General features: G+C 39.5%; 1 protein-coding gene across 1 annotated transcript; it reads left to right on the top strand.

Annotated features, from left to right (window-relative positions):
- Nucleotides 1-3,924: 3,924 nt before the first annotated feature.
- LOC121646224 (solute carrier family 25 member 36-A-like) lies at nt 3,925-19,510 on the top strand. The gene is made up of 7 exons (XM_041995122.1): nt 3,925-4,346; nt 5,919-6,083; nt 8,773-8,850; nt 11,636-11,736; nt 13,751-13,817; nt 16,022-16,311; nt 16,832-19,510. The coding sequence occupies exons 1-7, from the start codon at nt 4,306-4,308 to the stop codon at nt 17,023-17,025; spliced, it is 936 nt and encodes a 311-aa protein (XP_041851056.1). The 5' UTR covers nt 3,925-4,305; the 3' UTR covers nt 17,026-19,510.
- Nucleotides 19,511-21,097: the final 1,587 nt, after the last annotated feature.

Raw genomic sequence — 21,097 nt, 5'->3', positions numbered from 1 at the left:
TGATAGAATTCTGATCAACCCAAGATCAAGGATCTGATGCAACTCCATGTTTAGCTGTTACGTACTAAAAACCGATGTTTTTCTGCATTAACCAATAGTTAACCCCTATTGGTTAATACACCCCTTTGAAGGTCCCATATTATGCAAAATTCGCTTTCTAAAGGTTTTCTAACAGACATATGTGTCCTCATAGCCTGTATATGAGGCCCCAAAATGAGAAAATTCTGTCTTCTCTCTCACTGCTGCATTTCAATAGTTTTTATTTAAAAAGCCCAAATCTGCATCTGTTTCTTTTAAGCTTGTATTTTAAAACTTGATCATGTTTTACTGTTTTTATCCAATGTTCTTACTATTTTGTTTCTCTTTTGTTTTTAAAGTTAAATTATGCTTCTTATTTTCGGCTGAGTAATGCACGTTGAATTACCCGTCATTGAATTGTGCTACAAATAAACTTGCCTTGCCGTACAACATCAATATATGACATTATTATTGTCATTAACTTGAGTTGTTCTGTTTTTCTCCGCAGGAATCCCTTTGCTTCAAGAGATATGGTGCTATTGATCACTCTGTCCTATCCACTCCACCGCCAATGAGCAGATGGCCATCCTTCCTGAGCGGGGTTCTCCTGGAGGTTTTATTTCCTGTTAAAAGGGAGTTTTGTTTTTTTTTTCTTTTCCACTGTTACCCACCGCCTCGTGCATGCTCAGGATGGAGGATTGAATCAAAGAGAAGATTCAACACAATCTGTTGGTTTCCTTAGCTGGGTAATTAGTTTTTATGAATTGGACTAATGTGGCTCATATAGTTTGGATTAGACAACAGTTAATTGTACTGAACTGGACTGTGTCTGTAAATTGCCTTGAGATTACTTTGTTGGTAATTGGCACTGTACAAATAAAGCTGAATTTAATTGAATATATTCGTCTATAGATCTTGCCAGTTGTAAGGCCTGATGAAATATATGGCCCTGTGCGATGTAATCCTGTAAGCAGAAAGCGATGGCTCTGCTTACAGGTTGTGTTGAACAGCCAAGACATGACTTCCTCAGATAATTAGGTTGTCTTATTATTTTTGATTGGACCACAGACACGGTGGAACCGAGTGAGGTGGCAGCTGATAAAACTGTCTTATCTCTTTTTGTCTACAGGCAGTTTTTAGTGTTAGAGCCAGATGTAATGGTGGGTAAATGTGTATTTCTGTAAATTAAAAGTGACCTGCTGTTACTCTTGTATCCTCAAGCCAGGACCCTCATTAAAACTAAATGTGCACACCCAGGTGTTGTGATCCCCTCATGCTGTGCTGAACCAAATCCAGTGAAAACCTGTGACTACTGCAGGCTCATTAGATGCAAGACTGGATGCAGATGGACCCACTACAGCTTGCACTAAAAACCCAGATGTATATGAGTGTGTATTTATTTTTTTATTTATTTAGCAGTAGAAAATAAATTATGAAAGCAGAGCAGGTTGCATAATAGGCAGTAATAAGCACCTACACGGACATAATCACTCTTAGAATAGTTTACTCTGTGTTAGCATCAGGGGTTATGACCTGGGTTAGGAAGAATGAGCAGGACATTGATTAGACTGGTTGATCATTGGCTAGCACGCTATCCAGGGAGCATGAGACCAGCAGGGTTATTAAGGAAGCCAATGTAGCTGGAACGCTATGAGGCGAGCAAGCTATGTTAAGTCCCTGCTTTTACGAACCTTTTCAAGAGAATCTTATGTGTTTAGTCAGATTTGGCCAGTTCATTGGACTCATGTTCATAATGAAAGTTCATAATATATCACCAAGATGAGGAAACAAACTCATCTCCCCAAATCTTCTTCTGGAGTCAGTTCCTTCTATACCAAGCATGGAGGGGTGACAGTGGAGACAAAAATTTTCTTTAACAGAAATTAATTTCCAGCAGAAGCAGATTTAGGAAGGATGTCCGTGTACCTTGATCAGTCTTGAGAGAAGGGAACCAAGGATCAACCAAAACCACAAAACTACACCTGGGAAACTTGCTGATAAACGATTATTAGGGTTTAAATGTTATGGTATGGCCTTAAGTTATTTGATCTTTTTAGGAATATGATGAGCAGAAGATTAAATAGTCATTCCTTTCCTTTCTTTGGATTTGCATGTATTCCATAAAAAATAACACATTGTCATGTTCATAAATAGTATGTAATGGCAACGATGCTGTAAGAGTACAAATGCAGTTTTGGCTGTACAAACACTGAGATTGTCCTTAGAAAACACCAGCAAACCTTGTAAGCTACTAGAGCAGGGCCACTCAATTCGGTCCTACGAGGGCCGCAATCCAGCAGGTTTTCCATGTATCCCTGCACCAACACACCTGAGTCAAATTAATGAGTCATTGTGTAGAACCTGATTGGCTGTTAGAGCCACCTAATTTGACTCAGGTGTGTTGGTGCAGGGATACATGGAAAACCTGCTGGATTGCGGCCCTCGTAGGACCGAACTGAGTAGCCCTGTACTAGAGTAAATCCAGCAGCTCTCAAGGCCTTTCGCCCTTCAGGCAAGTCAGGCAGTAACAAGATTACATGAGAAACAGCAGCACATGATCTCAACTACTTAAAAGGCACGCGCAATTATGAAATTAAGTGGCGTATGGATTTTATTCTGGAGGCCAAATTGGAAAACTTCATTTCATGTGAACACTTGAGTCTCTAGCCTCTCTTCTTCCGTCATTCATACTGTTGCTCACTGTAAATATACAAAGAACCACTGTATGGTATATTTAGGTCAAAAACACCAAAATGGCCTAGGGTTGATTGAGTTTGTGAGTAGGGCAGCAATTTGTTTCCTCCTGCCTAAATTTATCCTATCGTGCATATGAAACGTAAACTATAACAGTGGTTTATTTTCAAACGTTTGTTAGTTGGCCAGTTGAGTTATGTAATACAGATGGTGCATTTAGATGCTTCTGCCACTTAATTCTCACATCTTTAAAAGTTCTATGAGGCTGTTATATTGTATGAATGAGTGTCTAAACCCAGTTCCAAAAAAAAGTTGGTACACTGTGCAAAACGTAAATAAAAACAGAATGCAATTATTTACAAATCTCAATAGAACATGAACAACACATCAGGCAGTGAAACTGAGACATTTTACCATTTCATGGAAAAATAACCCTATTTTGATTTTGATGGCAGCAACACATCTCTAAGATAATCAGAATGCTTAATTTATGGGAAGAAGCTAGTTAATAAAAGCAGAAAACCAAGCATGGGGGTCTACAGCATTTTGGTAATTGCATGAAGGGGGTCCTCAGGGAAAATAGGCTGAATAGGCTGTTACAAAGAGATCAACATCACCTTGTTCCAACTTTTTTTTAGAGATTTGTTGCTGCCATCAAATTAAAAATGAGCTATTTTCCATGAAATGGTAAAATGGTTTAGTTTCAACATCTAATACCTTGTTTGTGTTCTACTTGGAATAAAATATGAGTTTATGAGATTTATAAATAACTGGATTCTGTTTTTATTTACATTTTACACAGCATCCCAAATATTTTGGAAACTGGGTTGTATATCCAAGATCTTTCTCTTTCCATGCTGTAGTTTGAAAAATAAACAGTATACTGTCTCTTTTACAAATACTGGTAGCTGCAGTAGTAAGTAGTTATGTAATCCAGCAGTTTTCAGCTGGAACCTTTGGAAAATTTATAAAGGTCAGTGTAACTAAGCTGTAATTAAAGAAAAGTCACGTTTTAGCTCCCTTTTAGTTACATCGACTCAACACATTCCTTAGTCCCACCGCGACCTGTCAACGGATGATCTTTGCCCTTCAAAAAAAGAAAAAAAGCGATATCACGTGAAGGAGTAGTGATGGGGCGGGACCAATTGATTCACCAACCAATCAGCGCCTCTGTTTTGCGGTTTCCCATTCGACGATAAACATTGCGATCTGACCCGCAGAGCACTCAGAGAGCAAAACACGTCAACGTGAGGCGGTCAGAAGGAGTCCGCAGTCGCTTTTATTGCTATAAGACTGGAATTAATCGGCAGCATTACAGATGTAGTGAAGCATTATGTTGTTTCAAAGGGAGAAGACGCTAAACTGATGCGCTGACATCTACCTTTAGCACCGGAAACCCGTTAGCTTCGTAAGCTACCGCGAGCTAGCTGTTACATACTGTCGTTTCTTTCCACGCAGCTGACCCCCACTGCAACATACGTATAGAGTATTATTCCTTTGGTGTTTCGGGGTCGTAATTCCCCTGTCTCTTCACCCCTGGCCCCCGTTGTCCCTGTGTGGTGCCCTGCGGACGGTTCCCGAATATGATACACAATGAGTCAAAGAGATACCTTAGTTCATCTGTTTGCAGGAGGGTGAGTATGTTCTTCAGTCACCTATATGCGAAAGCTAAGCTAGCTAGCTACATGCTTAATGCTAACAGTTGTTGCTACCCTGTCAAGCCACTCATAATATGATATTTTTACGTTTGTGCTCATGGGTTTGTGATTTTATTTGTGGCGTAACGATAACACAAGGATTGAGTTTAGCCCCAGCGTGCCAGACATCTGCTAACATAGGCTGTCCGTGAATGTGTGACATTTCAATGACACTTCGATGTATGAATGAAATGGCTGGTTTGTTGATAAATTTAGGTGCCCGCTTATTATATTTTGTGTTTGTTTGTTTGTTTGTAAAAGCTTAACGTCAATAAGTAATCATTATGTGTTGCGGTTGTATCGGTGTCATTTATTATTGGCCATATGTTCAGGAAAAGAAGCGCGTGCAGAGCGCCCGTAAAGGTCATTCAGTAAAACACAATTTAGCGTCCACAGTCAAATCTGTACGCTTAGATCTGCCTGATGCTATATCTAAACTGTCATCCCGTTATGCATCATTTTACTAACGCTAATTTGGTATATTTATCTCAAATTAGGTTCATTTTCATCTGTATGTTTTACTGAAGGGGCTGTGATGCCACAACACTTGTTAAGCTGTTCACACAAGCTTAGTAAATGGGTACATCAGGTTATGTGTGGACACAGAAAACCAAATAGCTAACTCTGATTGTTGATGTGCAAAAATAGATTTTTTTTTCTTTTGTTTTATAAACATAGACATGTTAAGTGTTTTTACCCTTCGTGTGCATTTTTGTCATATTAATATTCCTAAATAAGACCAGATGGGATAGGGATAGGGAGGAGGACTTTAGGAAAACTCTCACTGCATCATGAACTCAATCATGCATGCAATGACTGTGCTGTTTTCCTTAAGGTATGTAAAGTACCTGGATGCCCTCCACTACAGGCTGTTTTGACAATACTTACTGTCTGTGCTTGCTATGGATTGAAAATTAACTTTACCTAGAGATAACTGTTGTGCCCCTTGCTTTTGATATCCTCTCATCTGTCCCTGCCCAGCCCAATGCGGCTCTGCCAGGATCAGCTTATTTATGTACTCTATGTACCTAAGGTTTTTGTGCTCTTTCTTTATCAGTCTTTCAGATTTATGTCCTTACAGGCAACTGGAAAACACCTGGGCAGGTTTATTTATTTATTTTATAATACCAGAAAAAGACAAAGGAGGAGAAGGCCTCTGTTTTCTGAGCCTTGCTTGTTTTATTAAAGGAAACATACATACATCAATGAGTTTGGAATACTGTGGCACTAAGCTAACTTCCCATTAATCTCAATGAATAACAAAGAATTCCTGACTGGCAAAAAATACACAGTGTGGAAAGAGAGAGCCACGTTGTGTATTTTTTTCTGTCTACATGCCAGGCATGTGTAGAATTCCATTAACCACACCATCGCCTAATTCACTTATGCAATGCTTTGCACACATATTTTCCCAAATGCAACTAATGAACACTTGGTTTCAGTCTTTGTCAGCTGAGACCCAAATAATGCTTGTTGATTCACCTTGTCCATCTCTGTCTTCGTTGCCAGATGTGGGGGCACAGTCGGAGCCATATTGACCTGTCCACTAGAAGTAGTGAAGACTCGTCTGCAGTCGTCCTCCATCACCTTCTACGTGTCTGAGGTTCAGCTCAGTACCGTCAATGGAGCCAGTGTGGCCCGTGTGACCCCGCCCGGCCCCCTGCACTGTCTTAAGTGTGTACTCAAATACATTTTGGTCACAGTGTTATTGTCTATATTATGACATACAGATCTCTTATTGTCATTATTAGAGCTCCAAGTAAAGTGGTTTGAGCTGTTGATGTGTGTAGCTTTTGGTCTAGGTCTCTTCAACCTCATTTCCACCAATGGGTCGGGACAGTGAGGGTGTGGAAATGGTTTGTAAACTTTTATCTTGTTGCGTTCCCACAGCCAACCGTAACCTTATCTGGGAGGCGGAGTATCAGCCGGATAGCGATTGATGCCTCAGCTACGTAATAGCGTGACGCCATCGCAGCAGAAATAAACATGTTTAAAGCCTGGCAAAAATATCCATTTTAGGATTAATAGGTCAAGTTTACCTTCATGACAACTGTGAGGGGGGAGAATTTTTTCCTAACTCGTTCATTTGGATGTTATTTAATCTTGAAATTCAGCATAATTAGGGGCGTGTCCTTTTGATTGACATGTATCCGATATCCGCGGCAAGAAGGGAGAGTGAAGCACAAACGCGGTGTTTAGGTGGCTAACAGTGCACCTTAGCTTTAGCCTACCTATCTTCATTAGCCAGTTAGCTCATGTTAGAGCCGAGTTTGATAGATGTCAATCATCCACTCCCACGCTCACAGCCTCCCGTCTCAGCTCCACCACTTTGCCCATTTTTGTATTTTCCGGGAGCGACGGCAGGCGTGATGCTGCCGAGATGGTGACGGTAGGAAACGCCCAACGAGCTTCACTTTTGCTCTTCAGAAACCTACGAGTGACGTCACAGAGGCTTCGTCCATCTTTAATATACAGTCTATGGTCTGGACCTGCACCTGTTGGTGGAAATGGGGATTTTGTAAACTCATTCTCTGTTCTTATACTCGGTCTGCACCATGCTGTGGTAATTATTATTGTTTAGAGCAGTGTTTCGCAATCCTGGTCCTCAGCCACCCCTACCCTGCATGTTTTAAAGCTGTTCATACTGTAACACACCTGACTCAGATGGCTCTTTAGCAGGTTTGCAAACAACTTGACAAGTAGTTCAGTTAATCTGCATCAGGTGTGCTCAAGTTAGAAATAATTAAACATGCTGTGTAGTGTTCCCTGAGAACCAGGACTGAGAAGCACTGGTTTAAAGTGGCCAGTGTCCCCAAAACAGGGCTAACCACTTACCGAAACCCATTTTCACATCATCACGTTTTGGGCAAACTTTAAGTTTAATTTAAGTTTAATTTATTCCTATATAAACATTCCAACATAAAAAAAAGTAAAAAAAAAAAAAAAACAAACAAACATATAAAGTAATAAAAAAAAATATCCCCTGTGCTCCATAAAAAATAAATAAATCCTACATATTAACTTTTTCTCAGAGAAAATAGAAATAAAAGGCTACAGGCCCTCCACCTGGACATTTGGAGGCTTCTTTCTGTCACTACGTTAAAAAAATTAACATTCCTTTCGAACCTGAGTAGAGAATTTAGAAACACAGACATAAAACATCTTGCTAGCTTTGACTTCCAGCAAATATTTTAGACTCTTGGTTTTTCTCATTCGTATAATGTGACATTAGTAAATTTTTGCACTTAAAGTCCAACTGATTGCAAAATGACTGGATAACATTCCATTTCAGTGTTAACGTTAGTTAAAGATTTACATAATTTAACCCAGTTACTGCGCACAAAGCAAGATGGTTATCCTGCAGGTGGTGAAGCATATTTAATGTGTTTCCTCCTTCCACTGCAACTTATCATGGTGTGTTGTTCAGGCTAGTGAGCCGTAACCCACAATAACACCTTGGCCATTTTTTTTCTATAACCAAAGAAGACCAACAAGGGTGATTTAATCCATTTGTATGGAGGACATAAGTCTTCCTCTGCCATACTTTTCCACTCTGTCACACCTCCTCTGCAACTCAGACAAAATTAAATCAAAGCAACAGAAGCGTGAACAAGCGGAAGTGGTGTGAATTTATTTCCATTTCTTTTCATTTAGTTTAGACACAATCTTTTCTAAAAGATGACGATATTGAGGGATTTTTTTTATGAAATAATTTAGAGTGTTGCTGCGACTCTTTCTTATGACCGGGCTATTCCTATGTAATGTCCACTGAGGCAGTTCTTTATGCACATAGTTGACCATTTGTGATTTGAGGGAAATTAAATCTGCTGCTCTGTGTGAAATGAAAAGAAACATGCTGTCTGTGTGGAACGCAGCTCATGTGTTAAAAAAATAAAAAAAAATAAAAAAAAAAGCAGCTGGACACGCTGTTAGACTGGATACACACTCGCCAGTCTGTTTATTATCTGTTCCCTTGACCTTCCCCTCCAGCTGACAGTCCAGAAGTGCTGGACAGACTATTTTTGTATTCCACGATCTCTGGCTCATTTAATGGTGTGAATGTAGGCCAAAGTTCACTTGGTCAGAGTTTATACTTTAATTTGATGGTGGTGCTAGTGAGGCGGAAATAAATAAAAAAATGAAACTAATACAGGTAAGTTATTACAGAGTCTATTCTGCTGAGGCCAACAAACAGTTGGGAAAATATCATTTCTGTATAAAAATATAAATAAATAAAATGGCTTTTCATTTACATTTAAACTATATAGATCATCACTATACAGGCAATATTAAAATATGATTAAAATATGATGCAACATGATGGTGGAATCAAATGTGTGTGTTTGTGTGTTTTTTGATTCAGGTTGATTTTGGAGAAAGAAGGTCCTCGGTCTCTCTTCAGGGGTTTGGGACCAAACTTAGTGGGTGTGGCACCTTCCAGGTAAACTTTCCTCTTTTTCATCTATGAAACAGTCAAACTTTACTTATACTGCAGGTGTTATACTACTATATTTTTGTGTCAGTCTCTCTCTTTCTTGCTTTCCCACACACAGACGCTGAGGAGGCGATATGAGTGAGGGAAAACTAGACATGATGTAATTAAAATTAAAAAAAAAAATACATTGAAACAGAATAAAATAGGATAAAAAAAGAATAAAATATAGCAGAATAATGTATTTACATAACTCAATAAAACTTAAAAATAAAATATTAATTTAAATACTTCAAAAAGCAAAACTAAGATGGAAACAAATATAACTTCAAATGTTTTGCCAACATGAACATTTTCTAATGTCCTCAGGTCTTCAGGACTGTTTGTTCCACAAACATGGACCATAGGAGGAGAAAGGTCTCTCCCATGGATTTTAGTTCTAACTTTGGGAACTATTACAAGACCTTGTTCTAACAGGCTCATAATATAAAACCAGTTCACATTAATACTCAGGACTAAGACCATTAAGAGGCTTAAAAACCAGTAAAATAATCTTTTCTGAAACTAGCAGGAAGCCAATGCAGAGACTAAAACTAAAATAAAAAAGTGCTCTCTGTGTGTTTAACACTTCAGTGAGCATGAAATGAAGCTTGTGGAGGTCCTCACACGTCATTTCTGTACCACTATATCTTTAATTACATAAGGAGGAACCAACCTAACCCCTAATCATAAAATCTAAAGCCCCGTTCCCACCACAGTGTCTGGCTGAGGAGGCAACGGTTTGGTGCGGGTAACCTTTGCAGTGGGGGGAAATTAGATTTTTAAATGCATCGTAATACAGACATAAATGATTCGCATTTGATGTACAAATGTTAAAAAATTTATTATTTTTATTTTAATTATTAAATGTTCAGGGAATCAAAATACGGAGCTTAAAATTCTGGTGTTGAGTCTGTGGCGTGCACATTGCAGACACGATGGCTGGAAGTACTGTGTGTGTCCTATTACATCTGGCATCAAAGTAACACGGCATTTCAAGATGCCAACAAAAAATGTGGTGGTAGTGTGATGGTCTGAGGCTGTTTTGCTGCTTCAGGGCCTGGAAGACTTGCTGTGATAAATGGAACCATGAACTCTGCTGTCTCCCAAACAATCCTGAAGGTTAATGTCCAGCCATCTGTTCGTGACCTCAAGCTGAAACAAACTTGGGTTCTGCAGCAGAACAATGATCCAAAACACACCTGTAAGTCCACCTCTGAATGACTGAAGTAAAACAAAATGAAGACTTTGGAGTGGCCTGGTCAAAGTCCTGACCTGAATACTACTGAGATGCTGTGGCATGTCCTTAAAAAGGCTGTTCATGTTCGAAAACCTGCCAATGTGGCTGAATTACAACAAATTTTGCAAAGATGAGAGGCCAAAAACTTGCTCCACAGCACTGAAAAAAGACTCATTGCAAGTTATTGTAAACGCTTGATTTCAGTTGTTGCGGTTAAGGGTGGCCCAGCCGTTATTAGGCTTAGGGGGCAATCACTTTTTCACACAGTCATGTAGGTGTGGATTATTTTCTCCCTTAATAATGAAAACCATCTTTCAAAACTGCATTTTGTATTTACGTGTGTTGTCTTTGACTAATATTTAAATTTGTTTGATAATGCGAAGTTGCATGAGAAGTGACGATTCTTTTGACCAATCAATGGATTACAGCGTTTGAAGCTCCACCCTTTTTGGGTGCAATCAGTCAGATTGGGATCTCAACGGAAGGATCCCAAAAAAAGTAGAATAGGTTGGATATGTTGGTACTCTTCCCAAGCATTTGCTTGTGGGAAAGCAAAAAAAATGTTCATCGTACCATCCCGAGCCGGACCCCTCATTGGAAATGGGACTTAATATTACCCCCTTTAGTAGAATAACTTCCTTCAGACAGATTGTATGAATCTTTTTATCCTGAAAAGATGTCTTTATTTTGCATTAAACTAAACACATCTGCTGTTATTGTGGAGATGGCATTGTGTAGCAACCACAAGCTTCCCTGGGGTTACTTGGTAACAAAGAAGCATGATGCTTCATGGTCATTAAGGTGCTATTCAGGCTCACAGCTTTCTCCTGCAGCTTCTCTTGGTTCTTTAGAAACGTTATAACAACAGCTGGAGCCTGTCTGGGAAACACTGTGATTGCAGTTACAGTGTTTCTCTCTGTAATAATGAGATGAGCAAAGTGGTGGTTAATGGCTTTAGGTACTAAGCATACGGTAGAGTGTTTAGTTGAATTCTTCAATGGATGAGTGCTGATACGGCAGTGAGGAATGCACAGAGGCCTCCTGAGCTGTGACGCAGTTTTAACAATAAATGTGCAAACACTGTTTCCTAATGTGACGGATGAGCATCATTAAAAGCGTGACTTGGCATATAAATGAGCCGGGCTGCATGCTGGAAAAATACAAAAACACAAACACTGTGTATGTATGACTATGAACATAATCATGATGATTTTTGACAGGGAAAGGTAATTACTGGAAACAAAGTGTTTCCTTCTGTGAATATCTTGTCTGACAGGACTAATTTGCTGGGAATATTAGCTCTGCTCTTGTCTTTACACAGAATTAATTATTAAAGCTCATTAAACTAAAGCTGACATTGGGGGACAGCTCCAGTTGCTGGTGTGTACCTGATGAACTACATTGCAAGTAAAAACTGAGCATTTTTAACCGTCCACAAAAGTACAAAGACACAGCCTCTGTGAGTTGTTTTGCCTCACCCTGCTCTAACACTTGCTCATCATTTACTTCCAACAGAGCGATCTACTTTGCTGCTTACTCCACTGCCAAAGAGAAACTGAATGGTGTGTTGGAACCGGACTCCACACAAGTGCACATGGTGTCGGCTGGAATGGCAGGTGACTATATATGCAAGCTCACACTCTGACATGCACCACAGGGCTTCTTTTGTTTTGAGCAAATGAGCCTCCTCCTCTGCAGTGCTGGTAAGCTGTTACATACTGCTGTGTTAAAAATCAGGTTGAGTGAGCTTGATGCTTTTATGTTCATGTCTCTGCTGGGAACAAAGGCTGGTAGAACTAGTTTACTGTACATTGTACTGTACATTATGCCTTAAATGCAGCGAAGTTCACCTATCAGATTTCACTCTTCAGATTTTCACCCAAAGAATTGCTTGTTTCAGTCCTTAAAGTTTAATTTAAAACCTAATATTTAGATATTCTTGGTATGCTATATGCTCTCATATGTTTTGAACCTCTTGTAAAATGATAAACCAGCACAACATGAGTCAGTCAGTCTGTAGTTGTGCATCTAAAGCTCATAGCTGCACCACTTTTATCACACTATGACTCGGGCCTTTAACAGCCCAGTTAAGGTCAGCATTTGCCAGTAGGTTCTCTCCAGTTGCAGCTAACACATCCTTTGGTGTAAGGTGCCAGAGCTGAACTGACAGGCGAAAGGGTGGCAACAGTCTGGTAGTTAATCTCTGCTACACATGACTCATACAGCGCAGCCCACTGCTGTCCTCTGCAGTGGCTGGTGTTGAGCTATAACAACCTATTCACAGATTTGTTTGTATATTTCCTGTTATATGATGTAATTATAACATGTTATTGTTGAGCTATGCACATCCGCATTACACTGGCTTCTCCTCTCTTGATGCACAAACATTGAATCAGAGCATGATAATACATTGAAGTTTGGCTCAAAAACCATAAATCTGACTGTTCTCCAGAGACACAACTTAGAAATATGTAACATTCATTCACAGATTGTATTGTTTGAATGCTTTGAAGACCACTGTGTGACCAGTGCTGCAGCTTCAACAGTGGACATGCTGTTTCATACAGTTGTTGTAGTTTTTATTCTTACATTTTATCATCTTTTAAGACCCTTTTTGTAACTTGTTCTGTGTGCAGCTGGGAAAATGTTTTGTGCCATCCGTCCATGCAGATACAAAGACGGAAGGATGAATTAGCATTATGATAATATCACATATATTTATTTGTAAATATGGGAAATAACTGTTAACCTTCTAATGCACCCAGTTTTTATACTCATGTTTTCACTTGTTAGCCAAACATGTTACAACTAATAACAAAGGTTGAAAATAAATGTATAAATGTATAAAATGCTTTTGTACTTAATTAAAGCTGTCAAATAAATAGCAGAAAATGTACCTAAAATAACTTTTCATCCCTAAAACACTAACATTTGTAGTTTTTGGCTCCATTACAGTCTATTCTCTTTTTGTTGTTGTTGTTTATGTGAAGGACTTCTTCTCATGAGGCTTTTGGACTGTGATAAATTGAATCCTGTGGGATAATGTTGGGTTTGGGAAGTTAAATGGTTGCATGTCGGTCTTTTTGCTACACACAGGCCTGTGTCTGTTTTAGGCTTTTACTCTACTGTAGTTCTCCTCTCGCAAGGCCATGAGACCCCCGAACCACCAGGGGTCTCTAGCTGCATCTGTGAGGAGTTACTTGGGTCTGCGTGAGTACTCACCACAGATCTGTGCTTCTTCTTGTTTTTTTTTTGTTTACTACTTGGTTCTTCTCTTTCTCTTTCCACATTTCTGACCTCTCATGTCATGTTGGTTATTGGATGGCAGCAGTTTTTAGGACATTAAGTTGTTCCTGTTTCTTCATATTTAGTAGTCTATAAAGTGGCTAACTTCCCTTCTCTAAGCTGCCTTTGTAAGTTTAAACTTTAGTAAAAAACAAACAAAACATGTTTTCATCATTTAACTAGCTGTTTTGAGAATATGGCCTCAGCTTAAAGAGCATTTATATTTTCTCTAGATGTTAGCTTGTGGCTTATTATCCTCATTGAAGACTTCAGACTTAATTCATCATTAGCATTTTACATTTATCAGAGGTGTAATCTTGTTATTTTTTATTTTGTCTTTCTTAGGTTTTACAGCCATCACAGCAACAAATCCAATCTGGCTTATAAAGACCCGCCTGCAGCTGGATGCAAGGTAAACATGACCCAGGTTTCATGTACGCAGGGATTTAAAAGTTTTTGCTGCTGGAACAAGACGCTTCCTTACTTTGGTTTTGGGATGTAAGCCTTATTTTTCACTCATCTGTTGTGAAAAGTCCAAGCATGTTGCGTTTTAAACTTTCCAGTTTTGCTCAGTCCTGTTTGGAGACGTCTGTCCATGTTGTGCTTTTCCACTCAGAAATCTAAACTAAAGCATGTGGTTCTCTGTTGTTGGGGCTTGCTGTACTTGTATGCTAGTATGCTAAAAAGTCTACAAAACACCAATGTGGTAACTGTAATTATTATTTTTATATTTTTTTACCTGACATGGGTCTTTCCTCTAATTCAAAGGGTTTCTGTAGGCCAAGGCGACTCAATTTGCAATATTGCAGGTTTTCAGTGTATCTTGTGCAGAACTATTGGATCAATTTAATTATGAATATAGATGTACATACATAAATAAATATACAATATAATGAATAGAGATATGCATTTCCTGCTCTGAACCATAGCCATGGCCACTAATGTATAGTTTCCAAATGTGCCCGGTGTGGTTGAATGCAGCATGAAGTATTGCAGGGTTTGATATTAAAAGCAAATTAGTTTTCAGTAGTTAAGAGGCTAGCTTACAGTTGTTGCTTTTTAAATTGATGTAGACACACAATTAGTCTTCCAGATTTTTACTTTTTGCATATTGGTACCTTCACCTCTGGTGGTGTAACCGTCTCTGGTGCCACATTGTGTGAAGTGTGCAGCATGTTGCTTGCTAAGGGGCTGCAGCTCTGGAGACCTTAGCTTATATTAATGAAACCTGAATGTTGTTAGGATCTGTGCAGCTGCAGCCGGACCTGACAGCACACCATAAATGTGATCTGCAGGACAGAAGTCTGTTGATCTTTCAGCATTTTTGTGCTTTTTTTTTTCTGCATTCCACATTGCTGTTTATGTTGGCTGAACATTACTAAATAGTGTTAACTGGAAATGTGTGCAGGAATGTTCTCCATCATATAATGTGCAATACACACAAACCTGTGCTGAATGTATGCATAGCATATCTGTGTTAAGCTCAATTGTGATGTTATGTGTAATAGTGAGGAATTTCCAGGACATCAGCTGCGTCATTAAAGCTTTGAAGAGATTTTTTTTTATTGTCATGAAAAGCAATTACAATAGCCAGTGAACAGTCCTGACGTCTGTAGAGCCAGACCAAAGCAACAAAACAAAGATGGAAGCTGGCTCAACAAACATCAAGTGGCTGTGAACTGAATGCTGAGAGTATAGAGGGGGATTACAGAACTCCAGGTTTTTACCAAGGAGGCTGCGTTTTCGAAAGTCATGCAAGATTTATTTTGGAGTTGGACAATATGTTTTTAAAAATGTTTACAAAGGAAAATATTTCATCTACCAGTTTTAAGTCAATCTGATCAGAGATTCCAGTGGACATGTTTACATGGATGCTGTGACCCCATCAGCTGTATTTACATGAAGGACAGATTCAGTATCATCCTTAATACTTTTGCACAGCCCCAATAGTTCAGAACAAGAACTGTTTTCTTTTTAGAAAATTTATTTTGAACCTTTTCAGCGTCAAAATGCTCAACATTCCTTAACTCTTTCAGAAACAAACAGTATCCGCCACAGTCCCGTTCTGTTATGCTGCCGCCACATTTCAAGCCTTTCCTGAAACTCATCGCGTTACCTAACCCCCCCACATGGTTCAAGCATGCGCAGAAACAACATCCACCACAGAAACCACCAGGATGAGTGTAGACAAGCTTGTTTTTTCCTGCTAATATGATCATCAAAAGGTTTAAACCACCTCTCTCGATCAGATTGAAAAATTTTTCCAGTCAAAGCCGATAAAACTGCAGGAGCTGATCTCCGTTAGAGCTTTTAAAAAAAGTCTTAAAAAATAGTAGGTTGACTCAGAAGGTGTCTGTAACTGCTTGTCCAGCTAACTGGAACAGGCTTTCCTTTTTCTTTTGCTCTCTTAGATTTATGTTCTATACTGTATGTTTAATGTCATTTCTACTATTTTACTTTAATTCGTTTGGAGGTCATGTGACTCAGGATGACACTTCCTTGTTACTGACTAATTATACACGACTAATTAAATCCTTTAGAAGAGATCATTCCTGAGTTATTATTCTTAAGATTCTTCACAGTTTATTGATGTTTTTTTTCTTCATCTTTCTTCAGGAATCGAGGCGAGCGACGGATGAGTGCGTTCGAGTGTGTGCGTCGGGTGTATCGAGCCGACGGCTTCCGAGGCTTCTACAGGGGAATGTCAGCATCTTACGCTGGTATCTCAGAGACTGTGATCCACTTTGTGATCTATGAAAACATTAAAAGACGCATTTTGGAGGCCAAGGCCCCGCAGAACATGGACGAGGAAGAGGAGGCATCAAAGGACGCTTCAGACTTTGTTGGGATGATGCTCGCTGCTGCCACGTCCAAGACGTGTGCCACATCTATCGCTTATCCTCATGGTGAGATCCGGCTACCAGCTCCTAGTTGTTCTCATCCCGTTTTGGTTTTTTGGGTTTATTTTAATCTAATAATCACCTGGATGAGAGAGATTTTTTTTTACAATTAAATGAAGACAAAACTAGATTATTCTGTTTGGTATAAAAAGAGGGTCAACTAGTCCAGACTAAACATGGAGAAGCAGCATTTAGCTGTTATGCTGCAAACAAGTGGAACAAACTGCCAGTGGAGATTAAACTTTAACCAAATGTAGACATTTGTAAATCCAGGTTAAAAACATTTCTTATGTCTATGCATGAATTCTGCACGGTAAATTTTTACTTATCTTGCTTTTATTTATTTTAATGTAATTTATGAATTTATTGTGATTTTTGCTGTTTGTTACTGCCTTTTTCTACTCTTAAATGCTGTCTTTGCACCACCTGTAAAGCACTTTAGTTGTCTTGTACATGAAATGTGCTATAGAAATAAACCTGCCTTGTCTAACTCTTTTTTTTTTTTTTCCATTGATTTACTTTGCAGAGGTGATCCGCACAAGACTACGAGAAGAGGGCACCAAGTACCGCTCTTTCTTCCAGACTCTAGTGACAGTGCCCAAAGAGGAGGGCTACCGAGCCTTGTACCGCGGTCTCACCACCCACCTGGTACGCCAGATTCCCAACACCGCCATCATGATGTGCACCTATGAGCTTGTGGTCTACCTCCTGAATGGTTAATGTCCCCACCCACCTCACTTAGATGGTTAATATAACCCTGCCCCTGGTCAGAGATGGAGAAAATAAATAAAAAACCTGCATGTGAGCTGGTACAGCTAGCAGCACACAAGCCAGAAAAGGATCGAACAGCGACAACACCTCAGTCTGTCTTTGTGAGAGAGCTGCTGCTTAAAAATACAACAAACATAAAAATCTTAGTTTCGTTTTCTAGCTGAAGGGTTTGGCAGGACAGGGAAGCTGCAAAGAAACGGGACCCCTGTTTTCATTTTTATTCTATCCCACCATTTCTTCATTTAGATATATTCATCGCTGGTGCTAGCTCAGAGGCCTAGCGCAGCAGAAAGATCCTGACTGACAGTTTATTTAGCCTCTGACATAACTTGCATTATAAAAGAAGGCAAATAGCAAATGGGACTCTTAAGCAAAAGGCTGTTTTCCAGTCCTGGTGATCATTACTTACAAAAAAAAAAAAAAGGAGCTGGCAGTGCTCTCTGAATCTCTCAGAAACCACTCAAGGCCCAAAATGCAAAGATGCATCATTGCAGTATACGACAAAGGTTCTGAAGTCAGTGGGAACAAGGAGGAATCTGTGCCGGAGGCCTACTGAGATAGGGTGAAAGGAAAGACAGAGTTTAGAAAAGAGGAGGTGGTTAATTGATGATGTGCCTTGTGTGAAGACATGCAGGACTGAGAAGCACATTGGCTGTTGGAGGGGGCAGGACTCTGGCCGATGTGTCGCAGTAAAAACTGTAAAAGCCACAAGTCGTACCAGTTTTTCACTCACCAAAAGGTTTGCCAGCGTCTCCTGCAAACATAAATTTAAACAAAAATCTACATGATTCCAGTGATGTCCAGCTAGTGACTTGATATCTCAATTTCTGGGCATTTATGTCGATCCCATGAGGAAATTAATCAGATAACAACCCAGTTCTCTAACACCTGCAGTGTAAATAATCAAGAGGAGTAACTTTTTTGGGGGGAGGGACAGCAAGGAAGTAAAACAATCACCCATGCAGTGGAATTAAAAATGAATATAATTAACAAATTGTAACACGATGCGATTTGGATTTATATTTACTCATATATTACCTACATAACGTGACTGTGTTGCTGTTGTCAGCCTGGTTTTGGCTTAAAGCCAATATTTAATGCATTTTTCTCTTTAAGAAGAGCAGATTTACCAGTTAGTTGTTACCTTTATCTCAAAGAAAGGTATTGTTCCTTTTAGCACTTTTCAGCATCTCTGTCCACAGCGTCTCATCTCATCTTGTGTTCCCTCTGATAGAGAATCCAGGCTTTGTTTTACAGGCGAGGAAAGTCCTCTCAAGTTTACACTGGAAAAGCTACAGCTTAGCTAGCATGTGGAGGGATATACTCTACATTAACAATTTGTTTATTCCTTCCCCTTATTGTTTTCATTTTGGGTGGAGGTCCAACGTTTTACATAAATGAATGTTTTACGTCTGCTTTTGAACAGCACAAATGGTCAACAAAGGCTTCATTTCTTCATCCACCCTTGTGCCCCCTCAGAGTTCTCATGTTATCACGTGGCACATTCAGTAAATGTGCATCTTCCCGTATGAACTGCAAACTTGAATGGCGTGGCTTAGCTTGCAATGCTAACACGATCTCACTGTCATTGGTAACGCACCCAAACACTGCACTGCTTCGTAGGTGAGAACTTGGTGTGTGTGTGTGCAGCAGAAAGGACATGTTTTTGGCATATTGCGCTTACTCCCTCTTCAGTGTGTGTGGCTCAAACAGCCTCAGATCCTTCTCTCAGCTGAGCTCAGTTCAGCTTTAGCGCACAAATGAAGGATGTTTCGTTCAGACGGCGTTAGATATGTGGATGCTGGCTAACAGAACCATCAGCACACTGTTGATGCCGTGGGTGTCAGCGGGTGACCCCTGTTGCTGCTAGTAGTGATTTTGTGTCCTGGCAACAGGATTTATAATGTGAGCTAATTGTATCTATTTTGATTAAAGGATCATTTCACCCTAATGGAAAAAATGAAAGAAGCTTGCAGACAGTTTTCTGCTGTCATCTCACCGAGTCGAGGGATTGGGTTTGAATTAAGGTGAACTGTCCTTTAATTGTACATGTCTAAACGCCTCTTCACTTGTAGCAGTGGCTCTATCAGAGAATTAATTCTTCCTTCTGTCTTATTGTTATTCTTTTGCACCCCCACAGTTGTGTGAGTGTGAGAATGTGTGTCCATGTGTTTTTGTGTGAGATAAAATAACAGTTGTTTGTCATTCCGTTGTGTTTTGGATGTAAGAGACTATAGGAGAACACATGCACTCGGATGAATACCTGTAAACAGTGTTTTTTTTTCCATTTTAAACTCTTTTTAAACAACTTGTTGCCTTTTCCTGATGCTGTTTGTGTTTTCCATGTCAGTGATGAGCCAGCTGTGTGGCTCACTCTATGCATTCTCTCATACCTGTTTTTGTAAAAGAAAATTAAAAAGAATGAGTGCAAGTATGCTTTGTCGTCTTATTTTCTAAATCTCTTTTATTTTTTATTTTTTTTATTCAAAGCAAGCTTCACTTGAATTAGTACATATTTGGGGGCAACCCCTTTTTTCAAGCCTCTAAGGAAAGAAAAAAAAAAAAACTATTGACATTTTAGTGGCTATAAACATTTCATCACTGTTTTTAATTTAATGTCAGAAACATAATTTGTTCCTTTACTGTTGACAAAATTAAAGTAAACACCAACAAGTGATTTATAATAACTGTCTCATAGCAGGAGGTGCAACAAAAGGCAGTTTTGTTCACTTTGGAATTTGTCTTGATAGAAAGTCACATAAAATACGGCTACATTAAAATATGAATAAATTATATCTAAATGAAGTCTGACATTTTTACTGCAGTCCAAATATAGGGTTAAAAGCTTTGGGCTAAAAAGGCTAAAAAAAAATCTCTTCAAACGCCTCTGTCTCACATCCTGAGGCCTGTGTCAGGAAGCAGGTTCAGCTGACTTGAGTCTAACAAGAAACTGGGTTTACTTACTTTGAATGGACCAATGAACCACAATAAAAACCAACCAGCGATGGAGCTTCGATAACAGGTATCACCACGACGACCACTGATGAAAAGTGCGCTGGTTATTTCACCCCATTAGAGGAAGAGGTTTCATACAAGTGTACAAGAGAAGCATAATACATTTAAAAACCCCTTTCCGGACACACAAACACGCTTTACTGCAGGAAAATGAATAAAATGTAATACATCCAAAAAGGCAGCTCTGAAAAGATGCTTGGTCACAGCAATCATGGATGTCTTTGGGGAGTGAGTTCTACAGGAGAGGGGCAGCAACTGAGAAAGCCCCCTAGGTTCTGTACTTGGTCACGAATGGAATAGAAAGAAGGCATCAGAGGAGCAGAGATCACGGGATGGTATATGGTAAGGGTGCCCAAGTCCAGTCCTCAAGATCTACCATCCTGCAATGTTTAGAGGCAACCCTTCTCCAACACACCTGAATCAAACGACTGGCTCGTTACCAGGCCTCTGTAGAGCTGAATGACATGCAGAGGACATTTGATTTAGGTGTGTTGGAGAAGGGTTGCATATAAAAGTTGCAGGATGGTAGATCTCGAAGACTGGACTTGGGCACCCCTGCCATATGGTGATGAAGGAGGTCAGTCAAATCGGAGGGAGCCAGGTTATTGTGGGCTTTGAATGGAGGAGGAGGATTTTGAATTGAATTTGTTATAGAACTGTAAGTCAGTGAAGTCTCTGGAGGACGGGGTTGATCTGGTCAAAGGGAAGAGGTGTGAGTGAGGAGGCAAGTGGCTGAATGTATTAAAGCTTGTTTAAAACTTTGTGTGATGAACTGTAAAGGGATAATACTGTCGTAGTTTAGTATGGATGTGAGAAAAGCATGAATGAGGGTTTCAGCTGCATAAAGGAAAGAGATGGACGGATACAAATACTCTTTCCCAGTCTTTCTTCTAGTGAAAGAATCCTGGGAAAAAACTGCTACCCGAGTCAGTGTGGATGTTGGAATCCACTAGTCCACTGATTTTATCCATTTTATTAAACAGTAGCATATGAATTAAAATACTGG

The sequence above is a fragment of the Melanotaenia boesemani genome, chromosome 9 (genome assembly GCF_017639745.1).
Source record: "Melanotaenia boesemani isolate fMelBoe1 chromosome 9, fMelBoe1.pri, whole genome shotgun sequence".
In the NCBI taxonomy this organism is placed as follows: domain Eukaryota; kingdom Metazoa; phylum Chordata; class Actinopteri; order Atheriniformes; family Melanotaeniidae; genus Melanotaenia; species Melanotaenia boesemani.
The sequence above is the reverse complement of the archived record's forward strand: the minus strand, read 5'-3'. Positions and strand labels throughout refer to the sequence as shown.